The sequence below is a fragment of the Aquarana catesbeiana genome, linkage group LG04, assembly GCF_042186555.1.
Source record: "Aquarana catesbeiana isolate 2022-GZ linkage group LG04, ASM4218655v1, whole genome shotgun sequence".
NCBI lineage: Eukaryota > Metazoa > Chordata > Amphibia > Anura > Ranidae > Aquarana > Aquarana catesbeiana.
In genome coordinates, this window is record NC_133327.1 from 416,860,257 (window position 1) to 416,884,552 (window position 24,296).

Below are 24,296 nucleotides of genomic sequence, written 5' to 3' on the forward strand. Positions count from 1 at the left end.
TGTGATAAGTAGCATCAGTGTAAAAAGATTTTTATGAAAGGACAAGAAAAAAAGAACAAAGGGCTTTTTATATAGCATAATGTAACAAATTACTTTGTTTGAATGACTGGGTCAAAAGTCAAGTCTTCAAACAAAACACAAACTCAATTTATCATGATGGAAGTGAACTTATTTGATTGTATTTTATTTTTAACTCATGGCAGCCCTGACAGTCATAAGCCATATAGTAACCATGTGTCAGAAAAAAAGTGAGCTATACATGTTATTACATAAAGTAACAGCTTTGTACACCACTGTGTTCTATTGATGCTATTCAAGTATCTTCTTTGGATCCAGTGAATTGATCTCACTGCCCAGGGTCTTCCTGCAATGCAAATTGGCTACTGTTGCCCAGGGAGTTTTTGTTTTTTCCTTCCTTCTGGACCAAAGCTGCAGGAGTTGACAGGCTGAAACATGAAGGACACAAGTCTTTACATAACCTTATTATAGTATATATCAGGGATATGCAATTAGCGGACCTCCAGCTGTTGCAAATCTACAAGTCCCATCATGCCTCTGCCTCTGGGTGTCATGCTTGTGGCTGTCGGAGTCTTGCTATGCCTCATGGGACTTGTAGTTCTGCAACAGCTGGAGGTCCGCTAATTGCATATCCCTGGTATATATGATTCCCAAAGGTTTTTCTATTTTGGATAGAATAGGGAAGGGTAAAATTGCCATCATGGATTTTTTCTGCTTGGGTCACATTTAGGGAGATTTCCCTTTACTTCCTGTCATGTAGACACAGCAGAAAATGAGAGGAAATCTCTCCAAAGTGAGACCAAATACCCTCTTAGTTTTCTGAACAGGAGTCCTCATTTGAAGATTTTACCTCACCTCCAGTTACAATAACATTTTGTATTTCTCATTTCATTTGGTCCTGATGACAATGGTTTGAAGGTAAGAATTGTCTTTAGACTCTCTGTGTTGCCCTTTGGCTACCACTCTTTCTTTTCAGTTTAGAAGAATGCAATAAATAATCTGGTTTCTTTAGAGCAACCAAGACTCTGTTCTTCCCACAGAAAAATAATGAGGACAGTTTTGGCTACTACCTTGGGCTTGCCACATAGGTGGTTGGCCTGGTGGCACCAGAATCCTTCCACATCTTGATGAACTTCAAATAAGCTTTATGAAGATTGTGAAACAATAAAATATGACAATCATGTTAAATGTTAGCATATATTTTATTCATTGTAAATGTATAGAAAAAATATTAATGTTTTATGGTGACAGTCTTGACCTCAGTAAAGAATTCATATGAATCTTTTGCTCCTTCTCTTCCTAGTCCTGATGCTTTCATGCCTCCAAAAGGTAGGTTAAGGTCTCTCACGAGCCAACAATTGGTCCATACAAGACCCGACTGCAATCTCTTAGCAACACGGTGGACACGTCCCACGTCTCTTGTCCATATAGTGGCAGCCAGGCCATATTTGACTCCATTGGCTTTTTCAATAACCTCTTCTTCTGTGTCAAAAGTAACAACACATGTGACCGGTCCAAATATCTCTTCTTGCATACAACAAGAGGTTTCTTTCAGTCCAGTTATCACTGTAGGCAACATGAAGTAACCACCATGGTTTTCTGGTGGGATGTTTAATGCATCCACACCTTCTCCACAAGCAACAGTAGCTCCCTCTTCTAAAGCCTTCTTCACATAGCCCTTTACCTAGGTGACAAAGTATGTCAGAAGTTCAGCACAGGTTGTTATTGTGTAGCAACCTATCTAAAGACAAAACGGTACCCACAGCAGACATTTGAAAAAGAAAATTGCTTAAAATTGAAAGCTCTACAGTTTCAGAAAAGATGTCACAGTAGTGTTACATAAAACAAAAAACAAAACTCACATAATCTATGTGCAAGGAGCCACCTACTGGTAAAACCAGGTAATTGTGTCTCTATATATATATATATATATATACCGCTATACTATGTACATGTATGTATATACCACTATACTACAGTCAGGTCCATAGATATTGGGACATTGACACAATTCTAATCTTTTTGGCTCTATACACCACCACAATGGATTTGAAATGAAACAAACAAGATGTGCTTTAACTGCAGACTTTCAGCTTTAATTTGAAGGTATTTACATCCAAATCAAGTGAACAGTGTAGGAATTACAACAGTTTTTATATGTGCCTCACACTTTTTAAAGGGACCAAAAGTAATGGGACAATTGGCTGCTCAGCTGTTCCATGGCCAGGTGTGTGTTATTCCCTCATTATCCCATTTACAAGGAGCAGATAAAAGGTCCAGAGTTTATTTCAAGTGTGCTATTTGCATTTGGAATCTGTTGCTGTCAACTCTCAATATGAGATCCAAAGAGCTGTCACTCTGAAGCAAGCCATCATTAGGCTGAAAAAATAAAACAAACCCATCAGAGAGATAGCAAAAGCATTAGGTGCGACCAAATCAACTGTTTGGAACATCCTTAAAAAAAAGAACGCATCGGTGAGCTCAGCAACACCAAAAAACCTGGAAGAACACGGAAAACAACTGTAGTGGATGACCGAAGAATTCTTTCCCTGGTGAAGAAAACACCCTTCACAACAGTTAGCCAGATCAAGAACACTCTCCAGGAGATAGGTGTATGTGTGTCAAAGTCAACAATCAAGAGAAGACTTCACCAGAGTGAATACAGAGGGTACACCACAAGATGTAAACCATTGGTGAGCCTCAAAAACAGGAAGGCCAGATTAGAGTTTGTCAAACAACATCTAAAAAAAGCATTCACAGTTCTGGAACAACATCCTATAGACAGATGAGACCAAGATCAACTTGTACCAGAGTGATGGGAAGAGAAGAGTATGGAGAAGGAAAGGAACTGCTCATGATCCAAAGCATACCACCTCATCAGTGAAGCATGGTGGTGGTAGTGTCATGGCGTGGGCATTTATGGCTGCCAATGGAACTGGTTCTCTTGTATTTATTGATGATGTGACTGCTGACAAAAGCAGCAGGATGAATTCTGAAGTGTTTCGGGCAATATTATCTGCTCATATTCAGCAAGATGCTTCAGAACTCATTGGACGGCGCTTCACAGTGCAGATGGACAATGACCCGAAGCATACTGCGAAAGCAACTAAACAGTTTTCTAAGGGAAAGAAGTGGAATGTTATGCAATGGCCAAGTCAATCACCTGACCTAAATCTGATTGAGCATGCATTTCACTTGCTGAAGACAAAACTGAAGGGAAAATGCCCCAAGAACAAGCAGGAACTGAAGACAGTTGCAGTAGAGGCCTGCCAGAGCATCACTAGGGATGAAACCCAGCGTCTGGTGATGTCTATGAATTCCAGACTTCAGGCTGTAATTGACTGCAAAGGATTTGCAACCAAGTATTAAAAAGTGAAAGTTTGATGGATGATTGTTAATCTGTCCCATTACTTTTGGTCCCTTTAAAAGTGGGAGGCACATATAAAAACTGTTGTAATTCCTACACCGTTCACCTGATTTCGATGTACTTGGCTTAGTTTCAGTAAAGGGAGTGTCAGCATACCAAGACATTTTGGATAATTTCATGCTCCCAACTTTGTGGGAACAGTTTGGGGATGACCCCTTCCTCCATGACTGTGTACCAGTGCACAAAGCAAGGTCCATAAAGACATGGATAAACGAGTTTGGGGTAAAGGAACATGACTGGCCTGCAGGAGTCCTGACCTCAATCTGATAGAACACCTTTGGGATGAATTAGAGCAGAGACCGCGAGCCAGGCCTTCTCATCCAACATCAGTGCCTGACCTCAAAAATGAGGAAGAATGGTCAAACATTCCCACAGACACACTCCTTAACCCTAGCAGAACTGCTTCCCCTCACAAAAGCTGACTATTGAGCTACAGCAAAGTTAGAGGACCAAACAATGTTTCCCATCTTTTACAATGTGTGGGGGCACAGTGCTTCCCCCTCAGTGCAGGTGAGGTGTGGGGAACTCTGAGATTGGAATGCATTAATGTCTCACTGACACTTCCCTGCGCTGCTCTGCTGATGGGGAGGGAGTCGAGTGTCGGCGAAAGAGGCTTCGAGTGCTGCTTGTGGCACCAGTGCCGAGGGTTGCCTACCCCTGGTCTACACTATTTGTAGATGGTTCTTTTATTGTTGCAACAAAAAAAAAAGTTTGATACAAATTAACTTTTTATCTTTAGGTTCATTAAAGACGTTTTCTGGAATTTCAGTTGCGATAGTTTGTAGTAGAAAAAAATATGAAGAATGATCATTTCTACTGATGAACAAATCAATTCTCAAACAGGCACTTCATAATTTTATTATTTGCCTAATATTCATGCAGGTATATCTAATCTGCAGAGAATCATATGATTAACAAATCATGACTGGATTGAATTGTGCCAGTTATATATACTGTTTCTTTGGGTGCTGCAGAGCTCCATATCAGTGGTATGGGTTATTATGGCTAGGGTAAGTCTTTTATCACATGACACGCTCCTTCCACTTTTCCTCTTTAGGACTGTATTATCATTAATAACTTACTTTTGCTAGATGGTTCTGACTGATCAAAGCTCCCATGCTGGCTGATGGATCAGATGGGATTCCAACCTTCCATTTTCTGGTAGCTTCTACAAACCTCTTGAGAAACTCTTCATAGATTGAACGCTGAACATAAATTCTGCTTGTGCAGAGACAAATCTCCCCCTGTAAAATGACAAAAAAAAGTTTTGTTTTTTTTCCTCCTGTTCAAAAAGAAATTTTTTTCATAATATGAATGCAATCCCTAACCTCTGCATGTGGTGTGATAGCCAGGGCATGGCAAAAACCTCATGCTCCTTGCTCTTTGCAGACTAGGCCTGTACAATGGACTCCATTTGCCACTTGGAAGGTTTGATCTCCTGGTAAACAGATAAAACTGACTACACTCTCATTTGGTCGGTGTGGAATTGCTTCCAACGATCCCACAAATCTGCCTCCTACAGTGCCTTGAAAAAGTATTCATACCGCTTGAAATTTTCCACATTTTGTCATGTTACAACCAAAAATGTAAATGTATTTAATTGGGATTTTATGTGACAGACCAACAAAAAGTGGCACATAATTGTGAAGTGGAAGGAAAATGATAAATGGTTTTCAAAATGTTGTATAAATAAATATCTGAAAAGTGTGGCGTGCATTTGTATTCAGCCCCCTTTACTCTGATACCCCTAACTAAAATCTAGTGGACCAATTGCCTTCAGAAGTCACCTAATTAGTAAATAGAGTCCACTTGTGTGTGATTTAATCTCAGTATAAATACAGCTGTTCTGTGAAGCCCTCAGAGGTTTGTTAGAGAAACTTAGTGAACAAACAGCATCACGAAGACCCAGGAACACACCAGACAGGTCAGGGATAAAGTTGTGGAGAAGTTTAAAGCAGGGTTAGGTTATAAAAAATATATCCCAAGCTTTGAACATCTCATAGAGTACTGTTCAATCCATCATTTGAAAATGGAAAGAGTATGGCACAACTGCAAACCTACCAAGACATGGCCGTCCACCTAAACTGACAGGCCGGACAAGGAGAGCATTAATCAGAGAAACAACCAAGAGGTCCATGGTAAGTCTGGAGGAGCTTCAGAGATCCACAGTTTAGGTGGGAGAATCTGTCCACAGGACAACTTTTAATTGTGCAGTCCACAAATCTGGGCGCTATGGAAGAAAGCCATTGTTGAAAGAAAGCCATAAGAAGTCCCAATTGCAGTTTGTGAGAAACCATGTGGGGTGCACAGCAAACATGTGCGTGTGTGTGTGTGTGTGTGTGTGTGTGTGTGTGTGTGTGTGTGTGTGTGTGTGTGTGTGTGTGTGTGTGTGGGGGGCTAACACTGCACACCACCCTGAACACACCATCCCCACCGTGAAACATGGTGCTGGCAGCATCATGTTGTGGGGATGCTTTTCTTCAGCAGGAACAGGGAAGCTGGTCAGAGTTGATGGTAAGATGGATGGAGCCAAATACAAGGCAAGCTTAGAAGAAAACTTGTAATGTCGCGTACACACGAGCGGACTTTTCAGCATCAAAGGTCTGACGGTCTTTCCGACGGACTTTCGAACGATCGGACTTGCCCACACACGAAAGTCCATTCAAAAGTCTGTTGGTTTGAACGTGATGACATACGAAGGGACTAGAATAAGGAAGTTGATAGCCAGTAGCCAATAGTTGCCCTTACGTCCTTTTTTGTCCGTCGGACTAGCATACAGACAAAAGGATTTTTCAATCGGACTCAAGTCCGTAGGAAAGATTTGAAAATATGTTCCAAATCTAAAGTCCGTCTGATTTTCGGCAGAAAGAGTCCGCTGAAGGTCCGATGAAGCCCACACACAGTCGGATTGTCCGTCGGACCAGTCCGGTCGAAAAGTCCGGTCATGTGTACACGGCTTTAGAGTCTGCAAAAGACTTGAGACTGGGGCGGATGTTCACCTTCCAGCAAGACAACGACCCTAAACATACAGCCAGAGCTACAATGTAATGGTTTAGAACAAAGCATATTCATGTGTTAGAATGGCCCAGTCAAAGTCCAGGCCTAAATCCAATTGAGAATCTAATTTGTTCAGACGCTCTCCATCCAATCTGACAGAGCTTGAGCTATTTTGCACAGAAGAATGGGCAAAAAATGTCACTCTCTAGATGTGCAAAGCTGGTAGAGACATACCCAAAAAGACTTGCAACTGTAATTGCAGCGAAAGCCGGTTCTACAGAGTATTGACTAAGGCTCGATTCACACCTATGCATGTTGCTTTTGAGCATTTTTGGAGTTTTTTTTGTCATGCTTGCCACGTTTTTGAGCAGCATTTTTGTAGCGTTTTTACAGCGTTTTTGCGGCTTTTTTTTTTTTTAACTGTAAAAAAAAAAACGCAAAACGCCAAAAACGCATCAAAAATGCTGCAAAAACGCTGTAAAAACGCTGCAAAAACGGTGCACTTGTGTTTTTGATGCTGGTCCATTGAATTCTATTACATGCAAAACGCTGCATTTTGCATGAAGAAAAGTCCCTGACCCTTTCCAAAAATGCAGAGGTACAAAAAGGCATTGATGTGTACATGTTCCATAGGAACCCATGTTAAAAAATTCCCATGCATTTCTGCAAAATGCATCAAAAAACGCGCTAGTGTGAATGGAGCCTAACAGGGGCTGAATACAAATGCACGCCACCCTTTTCAGATATTTATTTGTAAAAAATTTTGAAAACCATTTTGAATACTTTTTCAAGGCACTGTACCTCTGATCCTGTAGAACTATTATTTATCAGGCCCCTTCCACACTGGCGGAGTCCGCCAGCGGAACTGCTTGCTTAGCAGGGGATCTCTCCACTGATCCCCGCCAAGCAGGCGGATGACAGGTACGTGTTTGCTCCGCCTGCTGTTCTCTATGGGGCTGCCGGATGGAAACGCACTGTCTGTCCGTTTCCATCCGACTGTCATCCAACCCGCAGGACGGATGGGGAATGTCTGTTTTTAGTGGATCTGATGCCGGCAGGTATCAACTGACATGTCCACTGACATCTGCCGCTCCATACAGTGCAATGGATGGTCTGTTTGGGTCAGCCTCAAAAACTGACAGGCGGAACGAAATCAGTCCATCAGTGTGAAAGGGGCCTCCTAAGAGAGGTATCCAGCCCTGCTACCCCGTGTAATGTCTGGATCCTGCACGTTCTTTGACTTAAATTACCTCCCCCCCCTTTTCCCCTTCAGTTCTATAATACCGGTCTTCTCTTTCGTCTACGTTTTATAAATATTAGATACTTTCTAGGGGTTCTACATCTGGTCATTGCCATACTACTGTTACATGTATACCTGCAGCTAACCCAGGGGTAGGCAACCTTTAAAGAGGTGGAGATCTACCTGAACAATATGGGAGAAGTCAAAGATCACCGTGCAGTGTCACCTCCACACCTGATTTAAACCTCTAATTGCCGTACTACCGCGTAGCAATCGCGTGCTTTGCATGACAATCGTGGCTTTAAATCAGTTTAAATCAGGTGGTGAGAAGGCAACATATCGCCTCTCTACCACCTATCAAACACACTCGGATCACTTCTCAGAGGAGCAGCAGTGCCTGCTGCACTTGTGAATGAGCCCTTAGTTGCGTTCCGCAGCAGCACTCTTAGGGCTCGATCACATGTACAGTTGGAGGTGGTAAAACCCTGCAGTTGCGTTTACTGCCCCATTTTGCTTTTGATGGGCGCTACCATCGTGACCCAGTCAAGTAAATGGGGCCACTCTGCAAGCACCCCACAACTGCATGCATCTGCGGGGTCCAAGGGATTAAAGCAGGTGCTGAGAAAGCAACACAATGCTGCCTGCTTTAACCCCTTGTTTGCTGTACTGCACAAGGTTGCAGGGCACTTGGAGAGTGGCCTCATTCACTTGAATAGCTCATGCTTGGCAGGTGCTACACCCATGTGTACACCCCTGGCCTGGTTTGGGCGGGGGGTGGTAAAAACATCTCAACTATGGAGTTTTACCACCCCCCAAACTGCAAATGTAAATGAACCCTTACTGTTCTTAGCCTCCTGTAAGGCTGCTTTCACACTGATATGCTGCGGTTTACCTGCACCGTTGGTGCAGCACAGTGCAATTGCGATTTTCCTGGGTTAGCTGCTCTTTGCCATAGACTTCTCTTCTATCCTGCAGGTGTGGTGCACTTTCTGAAAGCACACCAAAACTCCTGCATTTCAGAAAGTGCACCAAACCTGCAAGATATAATAGGTAAAGATAAAGTCTATGGCTAAGCGCAGCAAACCCTCAGGAATGCTGCAGGTACACTGCACTGTACCCGCGGTGTGGGTAAACCGCAGCACATCAGTATGCAGGGGCGAACTGACCAGTTGGTCACTTCAGGCCGTGGTCCGAGGGCCCAGCCGCTGAAGGGGCCCACCAGCGCCACCTGCTTGAACTCTCAGGGCCGGTCCAGGGACAAAAAACTTGATGATCCCCGGCGACCATCTTTTCAGGGCACCGCCGGATCACACATAGCGGGGATCTCCTGCTTACCCGGCGCGCGCTGTCATCTGGTGTCCGGCCTCCTGGACCGGCTTATGTGACGTCTGTCTAAGGAGCCGGTGCAGGAGGCAGGACCTATTCTACCATCCCGGATAGGGCAAAGGCCGCTGCCTCCCTCCAAGTCACTCCCTCGCCTTGGCAAACAGTGCCCGTAATGGCGGAAGAGGAGAGGACACACCAGCCAGCCACAGCAGGGCCAGCATGCCAGCCAACCAGCCACCCACACCGGTGATCCACACACAGCAGGGCCAGGGTGCCAGCCAACCACCCACGCTGACCCACCCACAGCAGGGCCAGGGTGCCAGCTAGCCAGCCACCCACAGTGACCCACCTAAAGCAGGGCTAGGGTGCCAGACAGCCAGCCACCTACGGTGACCCACCCACACCAGGGAGCCATCCACAGCAGGGTGCCAGCCAGCCACTCACAGAAGCCGCTCACAGAGGACATGGGAGCCAGCCAGACACAGAGGAGGCAGGGAACCAGCCACAGCTGCAGTACCCATACTTAAGGTAAGAGGAGCGCTACACAGTGCCAATTTTATTTCTACTTTGTGAGAGGTTGGGGCAGGGCTGAGAGTCATGACACAAGGAGGGGGTCCTGTGAGGGCCAGCGTGAATGACGGTATTCACTGTACACTCTGTTAGAAAGAGGCCCCCCTCCAGGTCCCATTATACACCTTTGTAGTCTCTAATGGGTCCTGGAGGGGGGGTCTCTCGCTAACAGAGACTCTCTAATGGACACTGTTAGAGAGAGTCCCCCCCTCCAGGTTCTATTAGACTCTGTTGTAGACTCTTTCGTTACGCCTCATATATCAGCATTTACAATGTTCTTTCACCAATATTGTATTGACTACAGATATGTCTCTGTGCCTTATGTTCTTTTGTTTTCTGGTGAATTTGCTACATAGTTACCTACATAGTTACATAGTAGGTAAGGTTGAAAAAAGACACAAGTCCATCAAGTCCAACCTATGTGTGTGATTATATGTCAGTGTTACTTTAAACTTTAATAAAAAGATTAAACATAATAAGAACATGACCCCAATGCTAGGGTATTGTTATTGCTTTGCAATGCAGACTGATTCATGAATATCTGAGCAAAGAAAGATGGAGCCAAAGTAAAAAGGTATTGCCCATAGCAACCAATAAGGTAGCACCTTCCATTGCATGTTTCTGTAAGTATATTTATTTTAGGTTATCCCACAAGTTTAAAATATGTACAACGACTCCACCTTGTGGTAACATCTAACATTTGTTACTCATTTTTTTCTTTGGTAAGTATTGGAATATTTGTGATTGGAATCTGATCATTATTGTGGGTAGCATTTAGACATATTTTACTCTTCCAGCTGGATGCCAACATAAACAATAAAGATGCCCATACACAGTAGAAGTCCACTATGTACATCTCATAAACAGAAATTAAACATCAAGCATTAATGAACATCATTTACAATATCATAATGACTAGACGTGACAGTGTTCCTGTTTACACCAATAGTACAGGCCCCGTAATAAGCCCCCTGAAGTTTCCTTCCACAATCCCAATACCCACAGTAACCCCTCAAACATCCTATCCTGTCACTGATAACTGGCACTCTCAGCTTCCCACTACTGTTTCACTTTTTTTTTGGCCGAAAAAAACCCACCTGATCGGCTCCTAGCCATTTCCAGTAGGAGACCAGCGGCCAAACCAAAGAAGAACCAAATATTTTTCCCAAGCCTTACTATTCAGTCACTGTCCACTCCAGTTTGAATACCCACATTTCTGGGAGTTGAGCAGTCCTTGGAGGAGGTAGTGGATGGGTAATCAGCCAGTAAGCCATGTACCAACTGATCTAAGAGGATCCCGTGTTTTCTGCTGTATGGAGATGAACTGTTATCCCAGCTCTCTCCTCGCTGACACTTCTCCTGTCTGGACTTGAGTGGGCGTGGGTAGAATGTTCATGGGGGGGCACACAGAGAGCTCACTACTCCTCACTACTCCTGTAAGATCAAAAGGGGAGGGGCGTTTGTGCTGGGAAGGGTATTGTGCTAGAAGGAGGAATTGGGGGGGGGGGGGGCATATGTGTTAGGGAGCAGAATTGGGGATGATTTGTGCTGGGAGGGGAAAACTGATGGGGGGCAGGAGTGGGGATTTGTTGGTGGGGATTTGTACTAGGAGGGGGTGATTTGGGAGGATAACTTTGCGGGGAGGGTTTACGCTAGGAGTAGGGATTTGGGGGTATGATTTAGGCTAGGAGGGGGTATTTGGGGGAGAGGGTTTAAGCTAGGAGTAGGGATTTGTGGGAGAGGATGTGTGCTAGGAGGGAAGATTTGGGGAGATTTTGGAAGGAAAGAGGATGTGTGCTAGGAGGGGTTGAGGGGGGATTTGAGCTGGAAGGTGGGGTTGGAGGGGGTAAATATGTGCATGCTGGGAGGGGGATTTGGATTGTGAGGATGGAAAATTTTTGTTTAGGGAGAATTTTAACTTGCAGAAGGAATTCATGCTTAGAGGTGAACATCTACATCATGAATTTTAACTTGCAGAAGGAATTCATGCTTAGGGGTGAACATCTTCCTGCAGTGCCAAAGCCTGGTGATCTAAATGAGCCTTTCTCACACAGGGCACGGCAGCACCCTGAGGTGCCCTCGGAGGTTGTCAGAGGTGCCGCAGGATCCTGGATGAGAAGGGCATTGAAAAATCAGACCGAGCTCCTGCTCCTCTGCCAAACTGTAAGTCGGTAAGGACAGTAAAGTGCAGAGCAGGGAAGGGCAAAACATATTCTTAAGTCTTAATCTCTCCATCTCCCTCTACAGTTTAGTACTGTGAAGTGCAGTACCCGGCAGTGTTGGTAAAGGAACAGTACTGATATTTTTTTTAAAATGGCTATATGTGTGTGTATGTGTAGGTACATGTGCATATGCCTGATGTATGTATTTGTGTGTGTGACTGTATGTTCATGTATGTACAGCAAGGGGAAAAAAGTATTTGATCCCCTGCTGGTAGGTTTATTTTAACAGTGAGAGACAGAATAACAACAAAAAAATCCAGAGAAATGCATTTCAAAAAAGTTATAAATTGATTTGCATTTTAATTAGTGGATATTTTAGTTATTTTGTCTCTCACTGTTAAAATAAACCTACCATTAAAATTATAGGCTGATCATTTCTTTGTGGGCAAACATACAAAATCAGCAGGGGATCAAAGTGTGTTTTTTTTTTTTGGTTTTGGACAGAGTGGAGAGCATAGGCATACGCACAGGGTGTGCCAGGTGTGCCTGGGCACACCCTAATAACCCCCTGCGTGTTAGTGTAGCTGCATGCCTGCTGTATCCCAAGATCTGCTGTGAAATGCTGCAAGAGACAATTACACACTGAGCAGTCAGCGAGGCTTGTAAGAGCGTTCAGTGCGTGAAACTGTCATGTAATGTAATTGCATGCAGAGCCAAGCTGTCAAAATACAGAGGTGATGTTGGGGGTGAGCGGGACAGAACAGCTATTAAACACCAGTCAATGGGATAGAGGCTGGGGGCTGCTCCATGTGTGTGGCTCCGACCCCTTAAGCAGCCCAATCATTGGCTGGTGTTTGATAGGTGATAGAAAGGGGGCGGAGCCACACACACAGAGCGGTCCGAACAGCCCCTATCCCGTTGGCTGGTGTTTAATAGCTGTTCTGTCCTGTCCACCCCCAAAATCACCGCTGAATTTTGACAGCTGGTCTCTGCATGCAGTTACATTACATGACAGTGTCACGCACTCACAAGCCTCCCTGACTGCTCAATATGAAACTCCCCCTCTCCTCTATCAGTGCCAATTGGTGACGCTTATCAGTGCCCCCTGTCAGTGCCAATCAGTGCCACCTGTTAGTGCCAAGCATTGCCACCTATCAGTGCCAATCAGTGCCACCTGTCAGTGTCAATCAGTGCCAACCAATGCCACCTATCAGTGCCTTCAATCGGTGCCAACCAATGCCACCTATCAGTGCCAATCAGTGCCACCTGTCAGTGTCAATCAGTACCAACCAATGCCATCTATCAGTGCCGTCAATCAGTGCCAACCAATGCCACCTATCAGTGCCGCCTATAATTGCCCATCAGTGCTACTTATCAGTGCCAACCAATGCCACCTATCAGTGCCGCCTATCAGTGTCAATCAATGCCACCAATCAGTGCTGCTTATCAGTGCCTCCTATCAGTGCCCATCTGTGCTGCCAATCAGTGCCGTCTATCATTGCCAACCAATGTCACCTATCAGTGCCAATCAGTGCTGCCTATCAGTGCCAATCAGTGCTACCTATCAGTGCCAATCAGTGTTGCCTATCAGTTCCCATCAGTGCTGCCAATCAGTGCAGCCTATCAGTGCCCATTAGTGCTGCCAATTAGTGCCCATCAGTGCTGCCAATCAGTGCCACTAAATGCTGCCAGTGTTGCCTATCAGTGCCATTAGTGCTGCCAATCAGGGCCCATCAGTGCTGCCTATCAGTGCCACCCATCAGTGCTGCCAATCAGTTCCCATCAGTGCTGCCAATCAGTGTCCATCAGTGCACTGAGTGCAGAGATGGGGAGATGAACTCCGCAGACAAGCATATTGTCCAAGGGAGGGGCTGGCCTGGTGGGGCACAACACATAAAAATGAGAATAAGACATACATTTTTTTTAAACTTAGCAGGAATGGTGAAAACCCCTCTACAGATAATTGCAATACAAATTAACTTATATACTACACACGTGTTTTTGAGCTTTGGGGTGCACACCCTAATGCAATAGGCTGCGCACGCCTATAGTGGGGAGGGATTATTATACCTGTTTTTATTCCTGTCTCCGCCCCTGTTAGGTAGTTCCACCCTCTCTATTTATCATGTTTACTGTTCTGATCATAAGTGGAAAAAAAAATCAGAACAGTAATAGAAGCAAAATCTTCTAACGGGGTCCTATGTTCTGGTAATAACCAGGGATTCCCTCACTTTGGAGGGATTTCCTTTCACATTTGTTTTATCTATGGAACGGGACGTGGAGGGAAATCTCCCTATTGGGACATAGATGGTAAAAAACCTGACAGTGGTTATAATCCTCTCTTACTCTCTAATCCAAAATTAAGGCCGGGTTCACACCTATGCAAATTAGATGCGGCTTTACCCGCATCCAATTCACAATAGCAGGAGAATGGGACGGGCTCCCTATGGAGCCGGTTCACATATCTCCGTTGCGGCTGCGGAGCGCATTGCACAGAAACGCTGTGCGTCTCTGGCTCTGTTGCAGGGCTGAATTCAGGCATAGAATCGGCCCTGATTCGTCCCTGAAACAGGGAACTGGGACGCACAGCGCTCCTGTGCGATCCGCAGCCAATTGCAGTGTGAACCCAGCCTAAAACAAAATTTTGCCGTTTTACTTTAAAGAGTAACTTCGCTTTTGTTGAGGATTCTAATGAGAAAAGTTACAGTGTCTTTAGAAGAATATAATCCTTACAGAATATCTCACCAAAAATTAAACTTTTATTGCAGAGGATGCCTAAAATTTCACGTACATTTTGGTGCAGACTTCTGGAAAAATCTGTGAGCCACTTACACATGCAGGAAATTACATTTCTACCAACAGTCCACAGAACGCCTCTAGTTTGCCATATTGCATTAATTTTACAGAAAATTACAGTGCTGCAGACTGAAATGGAAAGGTAATTTTTAATAACATCTACAATAACAATTACCACATAGCTTGTGTAGTAATTGTATATGCTATTTGTTTTTTATATTTGCTATTTTTTGTCAGAAAATAGAGTTACCTTATACACTAATCCTTTGGCAAAAAAAAAAAAAATGTACCACACACATATATATATATATATATATATATATATATATATATACACACATCACTATGGAGGAGGTCACTGTCAGGAATCTGAAGCATAGTGAGAGCACCTACTGTTGGCACTCTAGTTCATACACAGGAATGGGGCAATCCCAGGGTCCACCAGTGGTGTCTACCATTGGTCAACTCAGCTTAATTAACAACCACCTGAGGCTAGCTACTGAAAGACTATTTAGTCCAGCGCCCATGTGCATGGGGCCTTAAAAATAACTTAATTAGCCAGTGACTACTTAGTAACCAGCAACTGTTGAGACAGTAAATACATTGTTCAGAAGTATTGGTGGACATTGCCTGGCTATAAAAAACCTCCTCCCCTCCTTCCCGGAATTGGTGGTCAGTGGCTGCCTGCAAACATATCCCTCCTGGCATTGGTGATCAATGGCCATCTCTAAAAACAAGCCATGACAAAGGACTAACGTCCAAAACGCGTAGGCTGTTTTACAACTTTGCACATGAATAAAGAAATACTATTTTGGATGTTATCCTGAGTGCCAACCATCCCTTTCCTTTTGTCTGTAAAAATAACCCCACTTCTCCAGCCTTCACAATCACCAAGACCATAAACCAACTGTCCATTCATTTAAAAATATCCAGGACCTCCAACAGCCTTGAGAGTGATCCACCACAAGGTGTGTGTGTAGATAGATTCATTCTCTACAAGGTTAACAACCAGTTACTGACCACATTTGTGTTTTTAAAGAGGAGTTCCACCCAGGGGGGCCGTCAAAAAAAAAAAAAAATTAAAAGTCAGCAGCTACAAATACTGTAGCTGCTGACTTTTAATTGGGCACTCACCTGTCCCTGGGTCCAGCGATGCGGGGGATCGAAGCCCCGCTCGTCCCCCCCCCCTCCGCTCGTCGGCGCCGGGCTGTGGCTTCACAGCCTGGCACCCACTGCGCATGCGCGAGCGGCGCCACGCGCCGTGATTGGCCGCTCAATCACCTGGGACCTGTAATGGGTCCCAGATGATTGACAGGAGGGAGGGTGCAGAGCGGAGCCCTTCCTGTGCCTGGGGGGGAAGTGATGTCACCAGCCCAGGCAAAGGAACAGGCAGACTATGAGGGACCACCTAGCAACAGGCATTTAGAGGTAAGTGAAAAAAAAAAATATCCAAATGTTTTTTTTTTTTTTTTTTTTAGAATTTTTCCAGGTATTTTTGTTTTTTGGGTGGAACCCCACTTTAAGCAAATCTACATATATGAACGCAGATTCTCTGATATACAAGTTCAACTTTTTTCTGACTCCTCATTAAAATACTATGCTATAAAGTGGTTGTTCCTGTATTTCCTCTCCCCCTTTTCTCTTTCTCAGTCCAAAAGAACATGATCCTTGGATCATTGTTTCAGAAAAAAAAAAAACAGATTAGAGTACCACTACCAACCACCTCAAAACACATATATGCCTCAAGTCAACAAGGTTGTCACACCCATGTTTCGACCTGGTCAAACCTGCCGGTCATTGCTAACTTTTAAAAGGAGAAATCTTGTTTAGGAGAGTACCTGCTATTACCCATGGTGGGCAGAATAAGGCTGTTAACTCCTCTTTTATTGCATTTATTGTGTTTCTAAGCACTTTAACTTTTGCAAGTCTAGGACCTACTCTCCTTCCCATTATCCAATGAAAGGACTCTTATTGGCCAATAAGATTATTTAAAAGCGGGCAGCAGGTTTTGTTGCAGATGGGGGGCTTAATCGTGAAGTTAGGGGAAAGGGTGCACAAATGCAGCTAAGTGGAAGTATGCACTTCTTACCTGATTGGAAAAACTTGAGCGAACGGTAGTATTGATACAATCTTCTAGGTTTGCATCTTCAAATACGATGGCTGGGTTCTTTCCTCCAAGCTCCAGTGACAGCTTTTTACAGTATGGGGCACTCTTCTCAATGATGCGTTGAGCAGTCACAGTGCTTCCAGTAAAGGAGATTAGAGGAACATCAGGATGGCATACAAGAGTCTCTCCAGCTTTCGGGCCAGTACCAAACACTATATTGATGACACCTGGTGGGACACCTTTCAAGAAACAGATATAATTGACAATATACTTACATAATTTTGCATCATCACTTTTCTATGCAGCACACAAGAAAATGTTTCTCTCTCTCAGTTTCTACTATCAGGTGGAGATTTAGCAATTTCAGATAATGTGAACAAATACTCAAATGTTAAGCACAAATTAGGAAAACCTCCAATTCAGCAGTTTTTGATTCTTTTGAATATTTTTTATAAAAGGCCTTATGATCTGTGGAGGATAACACAATTTAGGAAGCCAGGTATCCATGATTTGTTACTCAAATGATTCTCTACAGATTTAAAAAATCCTCATGAATATGGAAAGGCTATCATTTTTCTGATTCATTTTATTTTTCAAATAAGTTCAATCATCAACAAGCTTGCTGTCAACATAGTAGGTCTAAAATACAAAACTTTCCTGAAGCAAATGCTGCTTCCACTTCCCTTCAGCACTGGTCATGTTGCTGAAAGCCTAGCCAATTCATCATAAAATCACAACTGAAATAGAAGATCTAGTTCAGATTAGATATTAGTCCTGTTTTACAGCAGAATTCATGTGACCAGTTGCCTGGACTTTCCTTTATATAAGAAGCACTAGGAGATGTGCACACTGGAAAAATGTGCTTTGTTTCGGATTAATGAGTTAAGTAAATCATTTAATTTCATCATATTCGTTATGTTACAATGATTCATTTTCAGAAATTAATTTTGTATATTTGGATTTGTTTCGTATTTTCATTGTTCCGAATCCATTTGTATTTTCGGAAGATTGGCTATATTCATTTTAACGTGTTAATTTGTTATTTCGGGAGATTAATTATGCACTCTGAGTCATCCCTACTAGTCCAACCCACAAAGAGAAATGGCATGAGCTGAATGGATGATACCGACTGGAGTCACAAGCATCCGAAAGTAACAAATGGAACAAAATTAATTTTGGATTAATTCATTATGTTATGATTCGGAGATTCTGATGGCTCCACCTCTATCCAAACCAAACACAATAAGCAGGAATCATCTAGTTTCACTTTTATACCTTACTGTATACTTTATTGCAATATGTTTCCATTTCATGTGTAGTGCATTTTTTATAATAATGAAAAATGTTAATGCAAAAAGAATTAGCTGATTATTCAAGAGTTCAAAACTACTGCGCCGCTCTCATCTAAGTAAAATGAATGGATCCAAATTAATTTGTTATGTTATTAAGTTGAATTCATTTCCGTATTCCCAACTGACTTTGTTTGTTGGGTCACGCACATACAAATTAACAAATGGTCTCTTAAGTTCAACCACAATTCAAAAAGAATCTTATTAGAATATTCATGCTACAATCACTAGAATAAAATCGAATGGATCCGAATCAATTCGGATTATTCGTTATGTTGTTACGTTATTTCGAATACTTAAAACATTAACAAAAAGCCCTATCCATCGCATCATGTCATTCAAATGAATGCAAATGAATTTGTTGTTTTTGTTTTAATTTCTTTTAGATTTGTTTTAAATTGATTACTAATGTGATTCGGAGATCCGGATACATCTGAATCTCTGAATAACGAAAATTTAGTCCGTATTTTATAACAACACAAACCGCACATGTCTAAGAAGCACTGATGAGAACTTGAAAGATTTTTTTTGCCAACTCTTCTATTACTATTTGCACATGCATCTCAGGAATGCTATTACTGTATCTTTAGGTCAATTATTTGAACATCTACTTAACAGTATCACTTCAATCGGCTGCAAATAGTCCCCGATGACCTTTTCTATGGTAGCATTGGAAGAACTCTTCTAGACAACTGTCTAACAGAATTATAAACCTGGGTACAAACTATACAAATTCCGGACAGTTTCTATGAAATCGGATAACATTCATTACATGGGTAGCCCTGTTGGCCACCTCTCACCCAACATCCTTGAAGGAGTCAGGCAGAACATTGTTGACCTTGCATCCACTCAAATACAGTCACTGTTTGAATACTTTTAAAGGTGTCAGGTGTGGCTCTGAAAATACATTCGCTGCAGCAGTAGATTTCTCCATCTGCGCTGTGTAGTGTGAATAGAGGAACCTGTTAGATTATTTTAGTTCAGCCAGCAGTTTGAACAAAAATAATCTCTGTTTGTATACCCAAGTTAAAGTGTTTGTAAACCTCAGACATGAAATCCTATCCCTCTATAGTGTGCACTTGTCCCTAAGTGTCATTTCTGTCTGCTGCTTTGTTCTTCTGCTATTAGCATGAATCCTTTCTGACAAGTTTTCCTGTCACCAAGAGAAAAAGGGTGACAAGAGAGGGATCTCCAGCTGATTGACAGCCTCAGTTCTGTTTCTGTGTGCTGTGTGAAGAGGGGTGGGTTCCATCTCTCCAATCAGCTCCCAAGGCTCTCTTTACTGAGCTCTGCAGTGTGTAATTTTAACTATCAACCCCCTTTTTTTCTGAACTCTCAGACAAGCTTATAAATTCAGCACTTTTAATGGATGTAGAGAAGAGAAGACTGCAGATAGATAGATAAAACTTATGTAGGAGGATTTATTTTATCTCTGTGTATCAACCGAGGCTAGTCACTTCACTGGGGATATATAAGGGTTTACAACCACTTTAAGATAGATGACAGGTAGCCAGTAACAACATAGTATTATTATAATAATACTCTATATGTTATAAAAAAAAAATTCTCATACACTACCTGCTTCTTCCATTAACTTGCACATCATCCACGCAGTAAGTGAGGTCATTTCACTTGGCTTTGCCACAACTGTATTCCCACATGCTATAGCAGGAGCAATTTTCCAGGTGAGTAGATAGAGGGGCAGATTCCAGGGGCTGATTAGTCCAGCTGACAAGAAAAAAAATTTATTAGAAAACTGATTTAATGTAACAAGACCCCTGCCAAACCCAAGTCTATCAATATTACCAACTCCAATAGGAGTGCGCACTGTATAATTCATGCAGTTCAAGTTCTCCATTTGTGTACACTCGGTGGTATGGTGCAGGATGGAGGAGGCAAAGAAGCGAAAGTTGTACACTGAACGTGGTATATCTACAGTCCGAGCAAATGTCAGTGTTTTCCCTGAAAGGCAAGAAAATTGTACGATATCTATAAATTTATCATAATTTACTTTCATATGCTAGCATTTTTTCACATTGTGCAACAAAACCAGAGCATTTAGAAGAAACTTTTTAAACTTATATCACATGAATGATTGCAATTTCATGATAGATCCTTTAATCATTGTGCTTGGCTAGAGTAAGAACTTGCTAACTTTCCAGTAGAAGTCAAAAAATTTGTGGCAGAATTTTCCAAGATCATGTGATGTGCAATGACCAATGCAGTACAACTTTGAATCTCTTCAGAATCATTTTAGAATCTTTTGTGGCAACATTTCTGATTGTGCAAGCTTTAAAGCTGAAATTTATTCTCCTTATATTATATTATATCATTGGGTCTCTGTGCTACTTTATGGAATAAAGGCAGATCATGGCTGGTGGGGCTGCCAGGTTGCCATACATAGGTTCCTAAAAACATTACAACACCCTGCCCCACGCCTCCTACAAATGTTATAAATCGAGTTGCAGTTCAGTGAGTAAAATAAGTATTTGATCCCCTACCAACCAACAATAATTCTGGCTCCCACAGACTGGCTACAGTATGTGCTCATGTGGTACACAGATTCGTCCTGTCAATTTAAGAAGATGCGCCTAACAACAACTCGTTATGTGTATAAGAGACACTAGTCCACAGAATCTCTTTCTTCCATTCAAACCTCACCATCATGGGAAAGACCAAAGAGCTGGCAAAAGACATCAGGGAAAATATTGTAGACCTGCACAAGGCTGGAATGGGCTACAAGACCATCAGCAAAAAGCTTGGTGAGAAGGAGACAACTGCTGGAGCGATTATTCGCGAATGGAAGAAATAAAAAAAAAACATCAATCGACCTTGGTCTGGAGCTCCATGCAAGATTTCGCCTCATTGGGTAAGAAGGATCATGAGAAAAGTGAGGGATCAGCCCAGAACTACATGAGAGGAGCTTGTGAATGATCTCAAGGAGTTGGGACCACAGTCACCAAACAAACCATTGGTTAAACAATACCCGCCATGTAATTAAATCCTACAGTGCCCGCAAGGTCCCCCTCCTCAAGAAGGCACATACACAGGCCTGTCTGAAGTTTGCCAATGAACATCTAAATGATTCAGAGAAGGATTGGGAGAAAGTGCTGTGGTCAGATAAGACCAAAAATTAGCTCTTTGGCATTTACTTGACTCGCCAAGTTTTGATTCAAATCTTGCAAGAGAACCTTCTTCCCTCAGTCAGAACACTGAAGATGGGTAGTGGATGGGTCTTCCAGCATGACAATGACCCAAAACCTACCACCAAAGCAACAAAGAGTGGCTCAAAAAGAAGCACATTAACCACTTGCAACCTGCCATATAGCAGAATAACAGTGGCAAAGTGGTTTCAATTACCTGACTGGGCGTCATATGACGTCCTCAGGATATTGAGCCGCTGTGCGCCCCCGGGGCCGCGCATCGCGGCTATCATTGTTGCAGTGTGTCAGTCTGACACCCCGCAACACCGATCTAGGTAAAGAGTCTCTGACAGAGACTCTTTACCAAGTGATCAGACGTGTCCAATCACGGCTGATGACGATGTAAATAGGAAGAGCCGGTGATCGGCTTTTCCTCACTCGCTTCTGACAGACGCGAGTAGAGGAGAGCCGATCGGCTGCTCTCCTGACAGGGGGGGTCTGTGCTGATTGTTTGGTAGCACACACCCCCTCGGATCCCACCCAGGACCACCAGGGAAGCCGCCCAGGACCACCAGGGAAGCTGCCCAGGACCACCAGGATGGCCATCCACACTGGACCACCAGGTATGCCCCCTAGACCCCCAGGGAAATACTAATCTGTGCCCAGGCAGCTGCCAATCAATGCCTAGGCAGCTGCCAATCAGTGCCCACTCACAATGCCTACCACTGTCAGTGCCACCAGGGATGCCTATCAGTGCCTCATATCAGTGCCTCATATCAGTGCCGCCTATCAGTGCCCATCAGTGCTGCCTATCAGTGCCCAGTGCCACTCATAAGAACCCATCTTTGCAGCCTTTCGGTGCCCATCAGTGTCGCCTATCAGTGCCACCCATGAGTGCCCATCAGTGCCGTCTATCAATGCCCATCAGTGCTGCATATCAGTGCTGCATATCAGTGCCACCCATCAGTGCCGCCTACCAGTGCCCATCAGAGCCGCATATCAGTGCCCGCTCATTGGTGCCACCTCATCGGTGCTGCCTTATCAGTGCCTGTCAGTGCTCATCAGTGAAAGAGAAATTTTTTTTAACAGAAACAAAAGCAAAGCTTTTATTTTTTTCAAAATTTTCGGTCTTTTTTTATTTGTTTAGCAAAAATAAAAACCACAGAGGTGATCAAATACCACCAAAAGAAAGCTCTATTTGTGGGAACAAAATTATAAAAATTTAGGTTGGGTACAGTGATGAATGACTGCGCAATTGTCATTCAAACTGCGACAGCACTGAAAGCTGAAAATTGGTCTGGGCAGGAAGGTGTATAAGTGCCCTATATTGAAGTGGTTAAGGTCATGGAGTGGCCTAGCCAGTCTCCAGACCTTAATCCTATAGAAGATTTATAGAGGGAGCTGAAACTTCGAGTTGCCAAGCAACAGCCAAGAGACCTTGAGGATTTAGAGAAGATCTGTAAAGAAGAAGAGTGGACCAAAATCCCTCCTGAGATATGTGCAAACCTGGTAATCAACTACAAGAAATGTCTCACCTCTGTGCTTGCCAATAAGGGTTTCTCCACCAAGTACAAAGTCATCTTTTGCATGGGGACCAAATACTTATTTTACTCACGGAACTGCAACTTAATTTATGACATTTGTATCATGTGATTTTTTTTTTTGTGTTTTGGTTGATATTCTGTCTCTATAATTTAAAACACATCTATGATAAAACTGATAGACCCTTCATTTCTTTGTGAGTGGGCAAACTCACAAAATCTGCAGGGAATGAAATAATTATTTCCCCCACTGTAGTTGCATGCAGACCACCCTAGGTAATGCCCACATGCAACACTAAGCCATGATTGTACTGAAATCCAATGAATGAAAGAGCTGGGGAGGAAATAGCTGCATGATCCTGGATGTCCTCCAGCCAGGAAATGAGGACAGCTCATCTGACTTGTAGCTCCTAAAACACAGTTTTCAGTGAAATCAAATGAAGCCATTTCAGTACAGGAGAAAAGCCTGTACAGCTGTGCAAAACTGAAGGTGGGGCTAGAGTTCAGCTTTAATAAAGCCCTTCCAATGGGCTAAAACTACCTCATGCTTGCTAGAAGGAATACAAAAGAAAAACTCAGAGTTAAAGCACCAGCAATTCTGCAAAAGATTTTATTTCTAAAACATTTGTTGCACGAATGTCAGAAGCATTTGTGCAAACTGAATGAAATCTCAATGTTATTTTTAAGAGATTAAAGTGTTATTAAACCCAGTAACATGAAAATAGTTAATCTGCCCCCCACAGCTTAAAAATCTTCTTTTTACATTAAAATACTGCCACTATATACCTTTTTGGATGATCTGTATACCACGGTTACATAATTAACTGCACAGTTTCTCCAGTGCCGAGAGTTCAGGAAGGAGGAGATTTCCACTGCAGCCTGTATACACACCCACATGTGTGATGTCAATATCATGTGACTTGGCTATCTCTGAGAACAACTAAAGTATCTCTCTAGCATAAAAGACACAACTGAGTATGTGCAGGTCGGCTACTCTGCCTGTGTTAGCTGGCCTTCCCCAGATAGACAGTGCAGGAGGAGTAGGATCTATGCATACAGGGTAAAACAGCCTTTTTACACAATGCAGAGGATTAATCCCTTAAGTGCCACAGTGAGTATAACCAGGGCTTTTTCTCTGCCGGAACTCGGCGGAACACAGTTCCGGCACTTCTGACAGGCAGCCCTCTCTGCTCTGACCTATCTCACACTAGCGCTGAGCACACAGAGCTGCTGCCTTTTGGGATTTTTAGGTCCCAGCACAGAAACATACAGCTGCCTGTGTTAATTCAAGCAGCAGCTTCTGTCCCCGCCTCTTCTCACACTGTAGCATTGCGCAGAGAAGCCCTGAAACTCCGCCCCAGCTACAGTTCTCAATCGTCTGAAAAGCCCGCACATAAAACATGGACTGGAGCACTGGAACAGCAGTTGAAAAGGTGAGATGAAAAACGGAGGGGAGGGGGAGAGAGAGAGAGAGCCCTCCAGAGACTGAATTCACAGTGAGAGGATACTGTGAAAGAAGGGAAGGGGGGGGGGGGGGGTTGTGCAGTGAGGAGGGGGGGGTGGAAATCCGTCCAGTGAGGAGAACTGGGAAGGGAGCTTTGTACAGAGGTAAGAGCTGCA

At 43.3% G+C, this 24,296-nt stretch overlaps 1 protein-coding gene across 2 annotated transcripts in view; it reads right to left on the minus strand.

Annotated features, from left to right (window-relative positions):
• Window positions 1-1,234: 1,234 nt before the first annotated feature.
• The window catches only part of ALDH8A1 (aldehyde dehydrogenase 8 family member A1), a 42,988-nt gene continuing 19,926 nt past the window's right edge, over window positions 1,235-24,296 (minus strand). For both annotated transcript variants that reach the window (XM_073627316.1, XM_073627317.1), the window contains exons 3-7: window positions 19,799-19,954; window positions 19,571-19,720; window positions 16,626-16,882; window positions 4,528-4,689; window positions 1,235-1,702 (exon numbers count right to left, since the gene is read on the minus strand). In XM_073627316.1, the coding sequence (XP_073483417.1) occupies window positions 1,250-1,702; window positions 4,528-4,689; window positions 16,626-16,882; window positions 19,571-19,720; window positions 19,799-19,954 (1,178 nt within the window). In that variant the 3' untranslated portion in view covers window positions 1,235-1,249. The remainder of the gene's footprint in view (window positions 1,703-4,527; window positions 4,690-16,625; window positions 16,883-19,570; window positions 19,721-19,798; window positions 19,955-24,296) is intronic.